Here is a 17,395-nt window from a genome sequence, read left to right on the forward strand (position 1 = left end):
AGTCAGACTAAAAAAAATCAAAAAACTTCTGCCTTATATGTCTTTCTTTGTAATGAAATGGTAACTTTCATCTTATTTAATAATCAGCGTTAAGCTCTGTAACTGTATCTCATATAAAAGTTGTTTTAACCCACAAATTCATGATTCCTTTTTTTTGGTAAATTTAGAAATATTTGTTTTTAAAGGGAACAGTCGACATTGATTTCCACGACAAAATGTTTTTTCAGTTGAAGAAAAAAAAATAAATGAACTTGCCCTAACCACTAAGGTTCTAAAAGTTTGATTAAGGCAATAATGTGTTGTTTATTTAGAACATTGCTAGATCTAACATTAAAACGGTTCAGGACCCTGAACGGTGCTTTTAACGGGTATACTTCACAAATAAAGGGGAGAAAAGGCGATTCTTTCCAGAACATTTAACACAAGCTGGTGGCGTTTTGGTCGTGGTGTAGAGCTGCCCAAAGAGGCTCAGTGTGATGTGCTGCCAACTACCGGTTAGGTGAAAAACAAAAGTAATGGAGTGCACTCAAAAACAAAATTGATTAAATATCATTTCATCAGCATTTTAAATCGATACAAGAATCGCTATCGAAATATCGCGATATATCACCAAATAGATTTTTTCTAACAACCATAATTTTAAGGCCCAATAGAAAATAATCTTTTTACCTCATCTTTTAGGCTTTGTTGTCGTTTTAGTCCTTGTGACTTTATTTAGTCAAAGAGGAAGTTTCATATTCACAACTGGTGGTTGTTGTCAAAGTGCTAAAGCAAGATTGTGAAACGTTTTTATTTTTATATATCCCAAAGTTACATTTTATTATTATTATTATTATTATTTTATTTAAAAAAAAATGATAGAATGGGTACAATAAATGCATTTACTAGTAATTGAGCAATAAAACATTATTGTAGCAATTAACGGGACAGCAGTTTTCTACTTCTGCTGTTACAGACCTTTTTACAGCTTTATTTATGGCTCAAGTTCTGTTAATACTTGATTTTTCTTCCCTACATTCATCCAGCATTGTTTATTTATCCTAACAGCCACATTGCAAAGCAAGGCTGGCACAGTGACTATATTCATAAAGACAACATGTCACAGTTAAAATAAAGAAAAAATATCCCTATGCTTTCTTGGCAGATCTAATTGAGAATAAGAAAATACTTGAGTTTCTCTTCCTTGTTTGGCCTCCTCTTTCTCTTTTCACCCCCACCCCCCTTTTGGGGGTGAGTCACACTGTTTACTGCAAAGAGCTGCAGAACTAAAATAACCTGTCTCCAGTGGCAGTAAATGTATTCCTGCTGCAAAGCGTGAAGAAAAGCCTGCTTCTTTTACCTCATAGTCAACTTGAGAGTGCCCTGTCATGGATACGCTGAAATCTCCAAAAATGTTCTCCTTTTGTGCAAAAAAAGGTGTTTTCATGGTATCATTTTCAATTGTTTTAATTAATTATATGAATATAAAATAAAAAATGAACTATTATTTTGTCTGCACAGAAAATTGAAAAATGTTTGCATAAAGTGTGCAAAATAAACGGACATTTACGAAAAGGATTATTAATTGAATGAGGAGGTTTTATTCTTTTGGATTTTTCACCAAGATCCACATACCTTTGGTAACTAATCATTCACAAGATTTAACACCAAAATGAGACCATCTTGTTACTAAACAGAAGGCATTCAGCATGTGGTAATCTTCTTTACCAAAATTATCTATATATCTAAAGTTTACTAGTTTATTCAGTTGCAGTTCATTCTTAAAGGACATTTCCTCTTTTTTTCCTCCAGTCAAACTGTGTTTTTCTTGGGTAAACATAGTTGCTGGTTCCATGTTGGGTTATACAAATACATTTTATCTGAATTCTATCAGTAAGAACTTAAATCCAAAATAAAAAAACTTCACAAATAAAAAAAAAAAATGTGTGTGTAGTTGTGACGACAAGTCTTGCTCAGAGGCGGTGAAGTGACATTGATCTGTTTGCCATCTTTTGGTCTTCACCACAATTTCAGATTTCGAAGATAACCTGCTATGTGAGTATGAAACTGAATGAGAGCAGAGGCAGACAATAGGAGCAGATTTTAGAAACCTTTCGATTTACGCTTTAACACAGTAAATCACCTTGAAAGCCAAAAATGAATTGGTTAAAATAAAAACTCATCATTGTGAGCAATGGCGAACTTTACTGTAGTTTGAAAAAGTTTAGTCGGAGTTAAATGAGGAAAGAAAACAACAATTTCATCATCACCTCAGTGAAAATGACCAAAAAAATGTAATTTGTGTCTTCTGTTTCTGCAGGATTGCTGGTGGGAACCCTCGATGTCGTTCTAGACTCGAGTGCTCGGGTGGCCCCTTACAGGATCCTCTACCAGACTCCTGACTCTTTATCATACTGGATCATCGCTCATGGTATGTGCACTTTTATCTGTATCTTTAACTTGGTGATATAGTGGATGTTTTTTTTTTAATTGCCACTTTGAAATTAAACATCTTATAAACTTTAACTGTATTTCTACCTGCTAAGCAGCTGTACCATGTAGAATAATAAAACGGACTTCCATCCCCCTCCAGCTTCCTCATATGTGTTGCTACATCCTTGTTTTTGTATGTTAATAGCATTACATCATGCCTCGGTGGATTTACAGAGCAGTATTAGAGGAAAGCTGCTGCACGGGTCAATGAATTTTTGATTTGTTCTTTTTAAATGACTTAACCAAATAAAGGAGCTCGAGATCTAATTTCAACATTATGCCTTGGGATAACGTGAATAAAATTTTAAGATTATATTCATTATTTTAGAGTTTTATTACTAAAATGCACCGTGGGAAAATTGTAGCGTTCTGTGACTGGAGAAGCTGCAGTCAGTGTGCAGGAAAGGCAGATAATTCTACTTGTAAAATCACAACTGTCAAGCAATTAAAAAACAAATTAATCAGATTAATCAGATTTCCATGTCCTGATGTGATTAATCACCATTCATCGCAATGTTTTACTCTAATAATTTTATGACAATACGCAGCTTTTGAACAAAAACAGACCAGAGAAAATATTTTTCCTTCATTTTTATTTTCTGAAATTTTTAATTCAGTGTTAACTCAGATATCCCAGAAGTGCAATTTGGTCACACAAAAACACATCAACAGTAAGATAAGCTGAACTCTAAAGACTTTTATGTCTGCAGGTGAATACTCGATTCTGATTGGCTGCTGGGTGTGGATGCACACTTTAAAGTGAGGTTCTCGTCACATAGCCCAAATGTTCTATATCGCTTCAAAAGAAACTTTTACTTCAACATCTGGACAAAAACAAGTGGTGACGATCGGCACACATTTTTGTTCTGATGTAGCCACTATAGGGCGATAGGCAGGAGGAGAGGAAGACATGAGAGGAGAAGAAGTGCATTTTCTGGCCGCTGGCATGTTTTGTGAAAGACTTATCAATGAAGTTAATCTGTAAAAATACACTGCTTGATCTTCTATGACCTCACAACATAACAATAACGCTTTCCTCTGCCGCTGCAGACAAGGACCGCGCCACAGTGTCATTGTGACAACAGGCCACGCCATACATCAAAAAGTCCGCTTTGTGTGATAAATTATTCTAAAATGAAAAAATAACAGGAATAAAGTACTAAAAATTGGTTGAATATTTTATTCATGATGTAAGTGGGATAATGTCAGCAAAGTTTGGTTTGTTAGAAATTAAAGTCCGCCGTGGAAGCCTTGTGAAGCAGAGGATGGAAGTTTGATTACTTTGCATTAATAAATATTAACTTGACATTTTTTTAAATTTTATTAATTGCATGTGTTAATGTTAATGGCCCTAATTCTAAGCCAAACTTCCAGTTTTATCACATATTTTCAACACAAATATCATCTATATTTGCTTGAAGAGCTGCTAACAGCAGCAGCATATCACCTTGTCATGTGATCTGGCTCCTTCGATCTCTGCAGGAACCTCCCGTAAGGAGATCACAGAGCACTGGGAGTGGCTGGAGCACAACCTGCTGCAGACTCTCTCCATCTTTGAGAATGAGAATGACATTACTACCTTTGTCAAAGGGAAAGTGCAGGTCAGTGCTCTGTACATCAGGTTCATGTTGGGTCAGTTCTCTCTCTTCTTCCAGCACTCTAGCTTGTTATCTGACGCTGTTCCTTTTGGACTTTGTTCTAGGGGATTATAGCGGAGTACAGCAAGAACCAGGACATTAAAGACGATGACGACACGGACAAGTTCAAGGAGGTTAGCGCCAAGTTCCGGAAGCTTTTCGGAATGCCTGAAGAAGAGAAGCTGGTCAACTATTACTCCTGCAGCTACTGGAAGGGGAAGGTCCCCCGGCAGGGATGGCTTTACCTCAGCATCAACCACCTCTGCTTTTATTCATACTTACTAGGAAAAGAAGGTAGTTATGGAAACCCCCCGATCTTCAGAGAAACACTCAGTTCTCCTTTTTATCATTCAATGTTAATTTTTAAAACATTTCTGTATGTTCATGATGCAATTTGAAGTCATAACAGGATCGAGGCAAAAAAAAGAAAATCCCCAATGTGTTAAATTTTAGCATAATGTGCATTTATTACTGTAAAATAGTTGTTATTTAACATGAAATAGGCTCTGGAAGCATCTAATTCTCATTTTAAATACTGCATTTTAAATCTATTATGTTGTTTATGTGATAAAAATGTAAAGCATATGAAAATACCTTTAAATTTTCCTCCTTCTCCAGTCAAACTGGTGGTGCGCTGGGCTGATATCACCCAGTTGGAGAAGAGCGCCACCCTCCTCCTACCCGATGTGATTAAAGTCAGCACCCGCTCCAACGAGCACGTCTTCTCCGTCTTCCTCAACATCAACGAGACCTTCAAGCTGGCGGAGCAGCTGGCCAACATCGCCATGCGCCAGCTGCTCGACAACAAAGGCTTCGAACAGGACCGATCGCTGCCCAAGCTCAAGAAGAAGTCCCCCAAAAAGGTGTCCGCGTTAAAGAGGTAAAGGCTTAATTCATGGAATAAATAAGAGTATAAAGCTACTCTCATTACATCAGAATATAGAAATGGCACCTTTGAATGGATCTCCATGTTTCAGGGATCTGGATGCGAGAGCCAAGAGTGAGCGTTACCGGGCCCTCTTCCGACTCCCCAAAGATGAAAAGCTGGACGGGCACACAGACTGCACCCTGTGGACTCCCTTTAACAAGATGCACATCTTAGGTCAAATGTTTGTTTCCACCAACTACATCTGCTTCACCAGCAAGGAGGAGACGCTGTGCAGCCTCATCATTCCTCTGCGGGAGGTGAGACCTTAAAATCAAGGACAGGTTCTTATCTTCTCCATCTTGAGTTTGTAAATATTACACCTAGAACAAATAATATACCATAAATTGGAAGCGTTTCTCTTTGAATCGTCTGACATTGTGAGATGTTTCCTGCTGTCTTGAAGGTGACGATTGTGGAAAAAGCAGACAGCTCCAATGTGCTGCCCAGCCCGCTTTCCATCAGCACCAAGAACCGCATGACCTTTCTGTTTGCCAACCTGAAGGACAGAGACTTCCTGGTGCAGAGGATCTCTGATTTCCTGCAGCAAACCACCTCCAAGATCGGCCTGGAGAAGGAGCTGAATGGCAGCTTCAACAGCTCAGACGACGAGGTAAGATTCCTGTTTTTTACCAGCAGATGCTCCTGAGTGTGTGTATGACATCAACACCTGGGTTGTCTCCAGGCGTACTCCCAGCATGGCTCCCTGCTCTCGAGCAGCCCTCAACACAGTTCAGGTTCAGAGACTGAGCGGACGTTCAACCTGAATGACACCAGCGTGCCCACAGCGACTGAGGCGCTCATGACCATGTACCGGCGCCGCTCGCCTGAGGAATTCAATCCCAAACTGGTGAGCTATTTAAACGATAGCCGCTCTACCACAGTCTGAGCCATCATCTTCATCAATGTGTTTCTGTCTGCTCAGGCAAAAGAGTTCCTGAAAGAACAGGGCTGGAAGAACCACTTTGCTGAGTTTGGAGAGGGGGTCTGCATGTACCGCACAGAGAACACCAAGGAGCTGGTTCTCAAAGGGATTCCTGAAAGCATGAGAGGGGAGCTGTGGCTGCTCTTCTCTGGTGAGCCTAACACTCAGCTGGGGGGCCACACCCTGCAGACAACACTCACACCAGCATGATGCACCTTTCACACAGGGTTTTATCACCTGAAAGTCCCATCATCCTTTGATCCATTTTAAAAATGTTTCCAGTGTCTCTTAATTATGATTCTGCCGTTTTTAGCCAAAATCCTAAAACCTGTCATTTTCTAGGACATAGTTTCTGCAGAGCAATAGTAGTTTATCTGGAATTCATCTCTGAGTTGTGGATGGGACTGTAAGTAAGCCCTCTCTGATGTCCCATCATCCCTTTGTTTACACTCTCTCCACTAGCTTACAGCCTGTCACAGCCTAACATTACCACTGCAGCAAAAATGGAACAAAATATTGGAGCTATGCAGCCGTACAGTTTTTAGCCGGATACCAGCTCAGACGAGGAAATCAAAGCTGTCCGTGGTTCTGTTTGTCTTTAAGTGGATGCATCAGAATGAAGTGGAGCAGTTATGCAGTCGGTTCTGTCACAAATACATGCTTTTTATCTTCTCCTGATTTACCAGAATTTGTATAAAGAAATACTAAGAAATGCAGTTTTGAGCTTAATTTTCTTTAAATATCTCCTCTATCATCAGAAAAACAGCACAATAACCTTTTAAAAAAACACAATTTTCATCTAAGTGGGTCTATTAATTTTCCCTGTTGGAGCCACAAATAGATGCAGTCCTTTGTGCTGGTCAGTGGGTATTGAAACAATATATCTCCCATGTACAAAATTACACCTTAAAATGTTTAAATTGCATTTAAAGTCTCACTCCAACTATATTTTAATCTAATGTAAAATTCTCCCAGTGGTCTATGTCATTCTGAACTCCCTTAAATATTTCTTAAAAGCAGGTTGAGATGAATTTATGTTCTAGAGCCTAGAAAATTTTCAAAAACAGAAAACAAAAACAAACAAATGACAAACGATGAACAATCTTCTTTATTTTTGTATTTTGCAAAAAATAAAATAAAAAATGGAGCAATCAGCTATTATGCAACAAGTCTCCCCTGCATACTAAAGCTAAAGTTTATGAACCGTCATCAGCTCTGAGCATTACTCTGCAGAGTGCAGCTGATCAAGAACTTCCTGTTTGCATCCACATTCCTTTTCTGTGCAGCAGCGTGCATTCATCCTCACCTGAGCTGAGCACGTGGTTAAAAAACAACACTGACCTACTTTTCCAAACTCCCCCGGTAGGTGTTTGTTTCACACCTGCTGCAGGTTTACTGTAAGCTCCTGAGAAAAGTGTTCACCGCACTAACCAACTTCTTCAAGAACCACAGTCAACTCGAAGGTGCAACCTCACAGTGAAAGTTGTTGACACAAACCCACATGCAAGCCTGGAGCCTGTGTGAACATGGTGTTATTTTTGTGAACAAGTGCAGTGAAGTCGGAGAGACAAAAAAAATAAATTATGCTAAGATTTTTTTTAAAATAGAAGTTTACTTTGCCTTATATTAAAGTGATATTCATAAGTATTTTTCAGGTTTCGCTAATCCAATAAAAGCTGCTTTTGATTTGATTGAACTTTGAGTCTTAGTTTTATTTTTAGTAATCAGGCAGCTTTCAGCTTTTATATACGAGTTTTTTTTGTTTTTTTTTTCTTTTTCAGGTGCTATAAATGAAATGACCACCCACCCTGGCTACTACGAAGACTTGGTGGAGAAATCGATGGGAAAGTACAATCTTGCTACTGAGGAGATTGAGAGGGACCTGCACCGCTCCCTGCCGGAGCATCCTGCTTTTCAGAATGAAATGGGAATCGCCGCCCTCCGCCGTGTTCTCACCGCATATGCTTTCAGAAACCCCAACATTGGTTATTGCCAGGTAAAGAGGATTTCTTCTTTAATATTCAAGGAAACTTGGTATAATTTACAATTTCTCTGTTTCCTTACCTTGATTCCAGGCCATGAACATTGTGACGTCTGTGCTGCTGCTTTATGCTAAAGAGGAGGAGGCGTTCTGGCTGCTGGTGGCGCTCTGCGAGAGGATGCTCCCCGACTACTACAACACTCGGGTTGTAGGTTGGTATCTGATGTTACTTTTGGTTATTTTCTGTTTCACCTTTAAGCTTAACTCTGTTTCTCCCCCAGGAGCCCTTGTTGATCAGGGGGTGTTTGAGGAGCTGGCCCGCGAGTACGTCCCCCAGCTGTATGACTGCATGCAGGACCTCGGTGTGATCTCCACCATCTCCCTCTCCTGGTTCCTCACGCTCTTCCTATCCGTGATGCCGTTCGAGAGCGCGGTGGTGGTTGTGGACTGTTTCTTCTACGATGGCATCAAGGTCATTTTTCAGTTGGCGCTCTCCGTGCTGCACGCCAACATCCACCAGCTGCTGGGCTGCAAAGACGACGGAGAAGCCATGACTGTTCTGGGCAGGTAAGGAGATCAACAAGCTCCTGGTACAATGCTAGAGCTCCTGCATCTTTGCTGATTCCTCCGTCCGCTGCAGGTACCTGGACAGTGTGACCAACAAGGACAGCACCCTCCCTCCCATCCCACACCTGCACTCTTTACTGACCGATAACGGAGAGCCGCATCCAGAAGTCGACATCTTCAAACTGGTCTGGTCTTCCTATGAGGTATTGCACCCAAAATTATATTTGGGGTTGCATTTAAAAATCAAAGCCCCAAAGAAAAAACATATTCTGTATTCCTTCTTTCATATTTTCATTGATTTGAAAACAAAAATGTTCATTTATAATCTTTTCATGTATTCATTTTAGTCAAAAAATTGACTTTGTGTATAAAAATGTATGAAAAACTAACATCTTTTAGCAAATTATTGAAGATAATTAGGAGTTCCAGCAGGTGGAAAGAATCCGTGTTTGATCTGCCTTGAAGTATATGCATAATGTACAACACAGCTACATACTGACCCTAGTTAGTGTGTTTTTACGGAGTATAAGTTGGTTTTTTTTGCATAATTTATGAATTTTATTAGTGGCGGCTGGGTGGCTCAGTGGGCTAGGTGAAGGGCTGGCACGCAGGAGCCCTGTGTTCGATTCCCAGGGTTGTCCACTGATCTCCATCCAGATTGGGTCCTTAGGCAAGACCCTTGACGCTGCTGCCTAACTGGGTCCCTGTGCCCCTCAAGTACAGGGTTGCGTCAGGAAGGGCATCCGGCATAAAAACTCTGCCAAATCACTGTTGCGAAACAGTGGGTGCTGTTACACTGTGGCGACCCCGAAAGGGATAAGCCGAAAGTGAGAGAAGAAGAGGATATGAAATTTTAAAATTAAATGGCAACAACCACTAGAGGGCACTGTAGGTGTATCAGTATTTGCAGAAGTCTTAAGCTACATTAATGCTAAATGCAATTTCCATGTAAGGGGCATCATGTTTCAATGGTCAATGTGCATTTGTGACCTGTGGTCTACTCGTTGAGTCATCCAATCAGGGACTTAGCTTTGGGAATGGGACATTTTCAGTGACTTGATCAGCAGGTGGAGAACAAATCCAATATGGAGGATCGATGTGAGTGTTCTCGTCCTGAACGTCCATCCATCCAGTTTATTTACCCGCTATATCCCTTTCAGGGTTGCTGGAGCCCGTCCTGGCTACTTTGGGACAAACGCGTCAAAGGCGTCAAGTTTCATTGTTAAGTCAATGTATAAATAACATGAAGGATAATCTAAAAACTCCCCAACTTTGTAATATTGTCTTTTCTCCATCAAGAGAACAATAAAAATATTTTAATCTTTTATTTTTTTCCTCCCTTGGAACAATGCGGAACAGCAAACTGGGTCACAGAAAGCAGGAACATCGTCTGTGTCTTTCATGCATCACAGATGAGATGGTCAATGCTTCTGCTTAGCGATGAGGCTAAACTTTAGGCGGTAGCTCCTCCCACACGCGTTTGGAGCATTGAGTTTATGAACAAGTGCGTCGAAAGAGTGGCGGCAGAATTACATTTGGTATGAACGAAGCGTTAAGTTGTTCCAAAGTGACAGAGGATGAAGAGTTTAATGGATTCAGTGATGTAAAGTGGCTTGATAGCTTATTCTTTATGCATAGGTTATCTGAATAATTGTTTGTGTTTAGCTAATATACTGGCTGATATGCTTTTATGAATGCAAGTAATGTGTTACTTGCATTCATATATTCAGTCGACTATTGTTATATATTCCGTTTTTTTTAATTGCCTTTCAAAATTAAGTGCGACTTGTATGAGATTTTTTTTCTTTTGGATTTTTTGCTGTTGCCACTTATATTCCAGAGTGACTAAAAGTCTGAAAAATGCAATACTTTTTTTTCTCTCAAAGAACCAAAGTGTTACACTGGGCCTGTCACACAAATATCACATCTAATTTCTCTGCTGAAAAAATGGAATAACATCTAATTGATCTATTTGTCGTTGTTGTTTGTCCCTCTGTATCAGAAATTTGGCTCCATCCGGGCAGATGTGATTGAGCAGATGCGCTTCAAGCAGAGATTGAGAGTCATTCAAACAATTGAAGACACAACCAAACGTAACGTGGTAAGAACCGTTTCTCTTTTCTTTCACCGTTAACCAGCCTACTTTTAGTCACCTGTATGGTATAAAAAGTTATTTTTGCAAGTTTCAAAAGCTGCAGACTTAATGTAACCTCCAGTAAACTGACCCACATTATTTGATCATGTGTTCTCCTGTTGGTTCAGGTCAGAACGATTGTAACTGAGACGGCTTTCAGTATTGACGAGTTGGAGGAGCTTTACGTTCTCTTCAAGGTATTTCAATATTTCTAGAAAACTCAAGTTTGTCGAGGAATTTTTACTTTTATTGATGCCCTTTGATTGGTTCTTCAGACGGAACACCTAACCAGCTGTTACTGGGGAGGCAGCAGTAACCCCACAGAGCGTCACGACCCCAGTCTACCGTACCTGGAGCAGTACCGCATCGATGTGGAGCAGTTCAAGGGTCTGTTCAACCTGCTGTTCCCCTGGGCCAACGGGGCCCACTCGGACCCTCTGGCTGCTCGGGTGTTCCGTCTGCTGGATGAGAACGCAGACGGGCTCCTCAACTTCCGGGACTTCATCAACGGACTGGGTACGAATGGAAATGTTGGCTTTGTGTGTTTGAAACTTGTTCTGATTAAAATGGTCTTTCTGAAACTCTTATTGCAGGGGTTCTTTATCATGGAGATCTCACAGAGAAACTGAAGCTCCTTTACCAGATGCATGTGTTGCCTGGTGAGTTTGCATCGTTTAGGTTACGGTTCCACAGAAAACTTCTACTGTTTTCAAATGTTCCTGTTTTGTTATTTTCATGATAATGTTTGAAAATTCTGGATGGTATTACAAGAAATACAACGGCAGGAGGAACAACTATAAAAGCACCATATCTGCTGTAAATTCAAATTGCACCTTTTTTATTTGTACAAACTTTATTGTTCGACTGAAATGTGACAAAAAATATGAACAGAATTTACCAGGATACCCTTGGATAATTTTGTTGCTGTTGGTGTTATTTTTATTTTTATTTTTTTAAATAATGATTTGGGGTTGTGCAGGGATGTAAACTAGTGGGAGAGTACACAAACACATCAGTGATGGGAATTGGGGCGGGCTTACTTTGCACTGACACTCCTGCTCACAACTCGCAGGTGAATTTCTAATGAACTACAGAAACTATGTCCTAAAAAATGACTCAGTTTTTTTTATTTGGACTAAAACTGTAAAATCACAATTAAAACAACACTGAAAACATTTTAACAATAGATCCAAAGATTATTTTAAGAACTTTAAGGAGTGAATGTAAATAAAAGTATCAGTTTAGTTTTCAAATGAACAAGTTTTAGTGATATTTAACCTGATATTTAACCGTATAAATACTTTTAACAATATTTCTGCTGATAGTATCAAACAAGTACTAAACCTTGTATTACAAATAAACTACTATATTACTATATTGAACATATAAACACTCTTGTTTCCAAATTATTAGTTTGAAGAGGAAAACTTGAAGTTAGAACAAAATGTTTCAACATCTTTTATAATTTTTTTTAATATAATTTAATATATTTTATGTTTACAAGGACAAATATGTTTCTAGAATGAAATAAAACACAGCTTTTACAATTTTCTGTTTATTTTTTCATTTTAGAGTTTAAAAAAGCCTTCAATTACTCACAAATCTAAATTGTTTTCCCAGAGTTCTCTCATGAACAGGAGCCAGACTCGGCCTTTGAAGCCACCCAGTATTTTTTTGAAGACATCACTCCAGAAACCTCCATCGGTGAGATGAGACACTTTGTTTTTTTTAGGTCATTCACTATGAAAAAGGGAAGCAATATTTTACAAAGTGTGGCTTTCTTTACCTTTTATATGTAAAAAAAAAACCCAAAAGCATTATACTGTTATTAAAATGTTGTTTTGAACAAAGATGGAATTTTTTAATCCCTTTCACTGCAAAGTTCACTAAACATGCAGCAAAAGAAAATTGCTCATCACAATAGTGAGAAATTGCAAAAGTGTAATCAGATTTATACAGGAAAAAATGATCTACAATCACTATAGAATCATCAGAAAAGCTTCACTGTCCAATTTAGAGGTGACAATGAATGTTATGTTAGGTCTGATCTCTCACACCTTCACGTCTCATTTTGTTGTGAAAATGAGCAGATCCAAGCTGTCTTTCTTTGGATTTTCACTCAAATGTAACTAATTCAGCCAAATTCTTGCAGAGAATGGCCAAGACTCTAGTTTGTATAAATGGATAATCTAAAGTTGAGTTTCTGACTGAGCCACGCCACCTCTTCTCAGGCCAAGACTCCAAGTGCAGAAGTGAGAAAGACGACGGCTTTGTCCGAGTCACATTCAAGACTGAAAAAGGTCAGAAATATTCATAAGAAATCTGTCGTTTTCAAGGTGTTTTACGTGTAACATCCTTTTGTATTGTTAAATCTCTGATAAGATATTTTTAATTTTGTGTTATGTTAACTTCACATTTATTCTGTAACTTTTGCTGCTTAGATGAAAATAATGTGTTAAATATTACACAAAGCAATCATTTCCCAACATTGATGTTGTTCTAAATCTGCATAGAAACCACAGCTCAAATCCGAACACCTGCAGGGTGAAAGGTGTGAAGCGTATTTATAGCAAAGTTCACTGCCTCAAGTGTGTTTGTTTACTCACTAGTCTAAAGACAAATGAAGCATAGCAGCAAAAACCTCTAGGTTAGAGGTAATAAACACTAATCTGAGTCATTCACTTCCTGCTGTTACAGTAAATTTGGCTAAATAAACATGAGAGCAACTTAACCTACTGCAGGTGTTTCGCTTTTGCTGATTTAGAGTTATTATTAGCTCAAATAATGGAAACATTGCTTTGACCTACATGTAGGTTAAATTAAAAGGTAAAGGATGTATAGTTAATATTTGTTCATGTTTATATATATTTTTTTTGCAAAAGTGAAATTGCTGCACACAGATTTTTTTTTACTTTATGTGCATGATTTTCTTTTCTTAAAGTCTGAAATTCTGACCAAGCTTTTGCTCATTTAACAGTAAAAAAGCTGAACACTCCCGATTACCGTCAGTACCTGAAACTGATGAACCAGGAGACCAAACCTAAACGAGAAAACACCAAAGACCTCCCAAAGCTGAACCAGGTAGGACTTTATCTCCCTGGTAGGTTAGTGTTGCCGTCCGAGCGCTTGGCTGTCTCTGACATTCACCCTTTTTGTTTTTCAGAGTCAGTTTATTGAACTTTGCAAGACCCTGTACAGCATGTTCAGTGAGGATGCATCTGAACAGGAGCTGTACCACGCCACGGCAACTGTCACCAGTTTGCTGCTGGAAATGGGGGAAGTCGGGAAACTTTTCACTTCCTGCAACCGAAAGGAACGCAGCGTGGAGAGCAGACCTGAGGTGAGCATGTCCACCAGAAGCTTCCCGGATCTCAAACCCAGCCGGGAGGGGCAAGATGTCAGCGAGGTGTTTCTCCCGACGGGCTATGAGAGCAATTCGAGCCCCTCTGAGGAGGAAAAAGCGAGTACTGACCAGCTGCCGCCCATGCAAGACATCAAGCTGGAGGAATCCCCGAAAGACACGGGCACGTCCTCCGCCATGCTCATCTCCGACGACGAGACCAAAGACGACACCTCCATGTCCTCCTACTCCGTGCTCAGCGCGGGCTCCCACGAGCTGGAGGAAAAGCTACAGTGCGAGGACATCGCGGATGACACCGTGCTGATCCGTAGTGGCGTGGGCCCCGGCAGCGACCGGGTGGGCAGAGCTCACGGCGGCGGACTGCAGGACAGAGGCCTCCCCCACAGCACAAGCATAGACAAAGACTGGGCCATCACATTCGAGCAGTTCCTGGCCTCCGTCCTCACCGAGCAGGCGCTGGTGCAGTATTTTGAGAGGCCAGTGGACGTGGCCGCTTCCATAACCAACGCCAAGAACGTGAGGAAGATTGGGCGCCCCCTGCTGTCAGCGAGTGACTATGAGATCTCTCTTTCTGGATAAGGAGGAGAGGGATTTTTAAGAATGAAAGTAAATGTGAGAATGTGTGAACACAGACGCTTCTTTTATAGGAAATGTGCGAGTTTTATTGTAACAATCATTCAAATCTGTCCAGCACAGAGAAAGTAAAACATTAATTTATCAATAGTCGGTGTGAACGTATAGTATCTGAACATTATAAGACAATATGCATTCGATGTTCATATAATAATCTCTTGTACTCTTATAGATGTAAAATCCATAGACACTATATCACATTAATTACATCTAGTCAGATCGTTACTTTACATCTTAATGCTGACAAAACCTGTTTGCTTTGTACAGTAAATTTACTAAAACTGTAAAAAAGTTCAACAGTCAAGTGAATTTTCATGTTTCTGTATTATCTGTGCAGTTTGTCACTTGTTCTTTTACACAAACTGACCTGCTGGCGTTTTTAAAAGTGATGGTGTTTTTTGTTTTTTGTTTTTTTGTTGCCATCAATCCTCACTAGTAATTTATGATGGATTAAGGAGATATCTGGTCTTTAAGCTTGAAGTTTTAGGAATTTATTACACTAAAATGTTTTTTTTCCTCCCCACATCCATTTTTTTAACCTAGCTAGTGTTTTCTACATCATTTTTTATAAATCTGTTGACTCTACATTTGAATTTTTAAATTATTTTTTGTTGTCAGTAGGTTTATTTTTATTTGATTGTTCTGGATGTTGATGTATCACTAATTAAAGTAACATCAATTATATGATTGAGTCCAAGTTTTTTTTTCATGAACTTTTTTGTCTAACATTTCCAAAAAAGTCAAGTTGCTTTGATGCATCTTCTACTTTTGTTTTATGTAAAAATAGCAGTTGAAATAAATTGAATTTAGTACTTATATTTTTCTAACATTTCTTAAACTCTATTTACTAACACGTCAAAAAAAGTTGCTTAAAAATAAATTCCAAGTACTTTTCTGCTGTTGCAACCACAAAGGATCAAACATGCCACAGGGCCATCTGGTGAAAGAGAGCAACACTTCAATGATTTCTAGTTAAATATGACAATAAGTGTTTGAATTTGTTCCTTCATGGAGCAAAATTATGATTGACTGAGCTACAATTTCTAAGTTCTGGTGAAAAGTTAATGGAAAAATGTAATTCTCTTAGAGTAAATGTTTGTTTATCTGCAAGGCAACTTCAAAACTATATCAAAAATTGTGTTTTATAAAACTGATTTTGTGTTTTTGCCCTAGTTGCAAGGCCAGGGAGAGAGGGAGATTCATTATTAAGTTTCTGGAGTTCAAAACAGTTGAAGGGAACACGCTGAATGAAACAACTGTGATGTTTATTGAAGATTCCTGTTCAGTTTGTATTCTGTCAAAGTGAGAATACAACTTAGACAGTCTGTCAATCCACAACAGAAACAAAAAAAAAAGCAGACGGGTTCTTCAAAATCGATCTGGAATCACCAGCTGACCTAAAGTAAACGCTTTTTAGCTGATAAAAAGCTGGATGGGGCCCACACAGACGGCCTCCAGCTGGGATTCAAACCAGAATCTGCTTGTAACATGATGGCACTTAAAGCAGTACTGTTAAAAGGATGTCTATGAACTTCTAAGGTGACTCATTCTAGCAGAATTTGATCTGTAGTGATTGATCCATACTGATATGGGAAAATATTGAAAAAGAGACTAACATAGTTAAAACTTCCATCCATTTTCTTTCTCTCCATGTCCACTTCCTCCAGTTCCTCTGTGGTGACCCGAGGCCGTTCAGGCTCTTTCTTGGTTGGTATTCTTTAAATCTTAAAAAAAAAACTTTCATTTTTCTGGAAATCTATTTGTACTTCAAAATATTTATGTATTTTCAATCGGTAGATAACCCAGTGAAACTTTTAGAATTTTTAAATACTAATGCTTTAAAGTTTTTTTTTGTTTTTTTTAATATAACCTAAAAGGATAAAAGAAAATCCAATTCTCAAGACCCAAACGAGTTCAGGTATGAGGGAATAATTCCAGCCGACTGGAATAAAATGAACATTTTGAAATTGTTTCCATGTCATAGCAAACGTTTCAACAATTTTATATGATATAGTGAGCTTTTTTTTCAATCACCAAACACTGGGGATGTGGCAGTAGTCAGCCAATCACAGATCAGGCATCTTCCTTAGGTAGGAAATATGCTGTTGGCATTTACACTGTTATGTCCATGCAATATTATTTGTAACATGCAGTTGGATGGATGTTTTAAAAATAGAAATAATGAGCTGAATTAATAATTTGCATGAAATATGTAGGAGGAATTATTTCAAATAAATCAAAAAATGACAAAAAAAGGTGAATGTAAAACAAGTGTCTGTGAATTTTTACAAACTTTTCTACAGTTTTGGTAAAAACCAGGAGGATTTTGTGAAAAATTCTATACTTCTATAGATTCTACTTGCTAAAAATCCACTGATTTGTGTTTCCCGCAAGTTTCAGTCTGAGCAGGTTCCAAGGTTGAGTCTAATATTATGAAACAAGCTCAGCTGCTGCCAAAGTGCTGAGATGCCAAACAAGATGGATTACAGAGCTCTTATCTGCTTTACAGTGAACTTCAGCCATCAGTTTACGTCACAGCCGTCCCACCTCTGTCCCCCCTCTGTCAGATCTCTGGTTTGCTTTCGGAGAAAAAGAAAAAGAGGAGAATTTATCTTTTTTTTGCCAACAAAAAGCTTGACTGGTGTTTTCCAAACAATTCGGCATAAATGTTAGAAAAAATGTTACATTTTTTTCTATGAAGCTGTGATTTTTAGGGATGTTTTCCAGCAAACACATTTGTGGACACACCTGAGCTCTCAT

At 38.9% G+C, this 17,395-nt stretch overlaps 1 protein-coding gene across 1 annotated transcript in view; it reads left to right on the plus strand.

The window, feature by feature from the left end:
* tbc1d9 (TBC1 domain family, member 9 (with GRAM domain)) overlaps positions 1-15,319 on the plus strand; it is a 24,772-nt gene extending 9,453 nt beyond the window's left edge. Inside the window, exons 2-21 of the mRNA XM_024259788.2 lie at positions 2,300-2,410; positions 3,955-4,073; positions 4,175-4,403; positions 4,728-4,989; positions 5,087-5,294; positions 5,441-5,647; positions 5,720-5,884; positions 5,960-6,110; positions 7,741-7,955; positions 8,035-8,152; positions 8,222-8,507; positions 8,581-8,710; positions 10,510-10,608; positions 10,770-10,838; positions 10,917-11,157; positions 11,235-11,300; positions 12,262-12,345; positions 12,873-12,941; positions 13,619-13,722; positions 13,805-15,319. Coding sequence (XP_024115556.1) covers positions 2,300-2,410; positions 3,955-4,073; positions 4,175-4,403; positions 4,728-4,989; positions 5,087-5,294; positions 5,441-5,647; positions 5,720-5,884; positions 5,960-6,110; positions 7,741-7,955; positions 8,035-8,152; positions 8,222-8,507; positions 8,581-8,710; positions 10,510-10,608; positions 10,770-10,838; positions 10,917-11,157; positions 11,235-11,300; positions 12,262-12,345; positions 12,873-12,941; positions 13,619-13,722; positions 13,805-14,581 — 3,710 coding nt within the window. The 3' untranslated portion in view covers positions 14,582-15,319. The remainder of the gene's footprint in view (positions 1-2,299; positions 2,411-3,954; positions 4,074-4,174; positions 4,404-4,727; positions 4,990-5,086; positions 5,295-5,440; positions 5,648-5,719; positions 5,885-5,959; positions 6,111-7,740; positions 7,956-8,034; positions 8,153-8,221; positions 8,508-8,580; positions 8,711-10,509; positions 10,609-10,769; positions 10,839-10,916; positions 11,158-11,234; positions 11,301-12,261; positions 12,346-12,872; positions 12,942-13,618; positions 13,723-13,804) is intronic.
* Positions 15,320-17,395: the final 2,076 nt, after the last annotated feature.

Source organism: Oryzias melastigma, linkage group LG1 (genome assembly GCF_002922805.2).
Source record: "Oryzias melastigma strain HK-1 linkage group LG1, ASM292280v2, whole genome shotgun sequence".
NCBI classification, from domain to species: domain Eukaryota; kingdom Metazoa; phylum Chordata; class Actinopteri; order Beloniformes; family Adrianichthyidae; genus Oryzias; species Oryzias melastigma.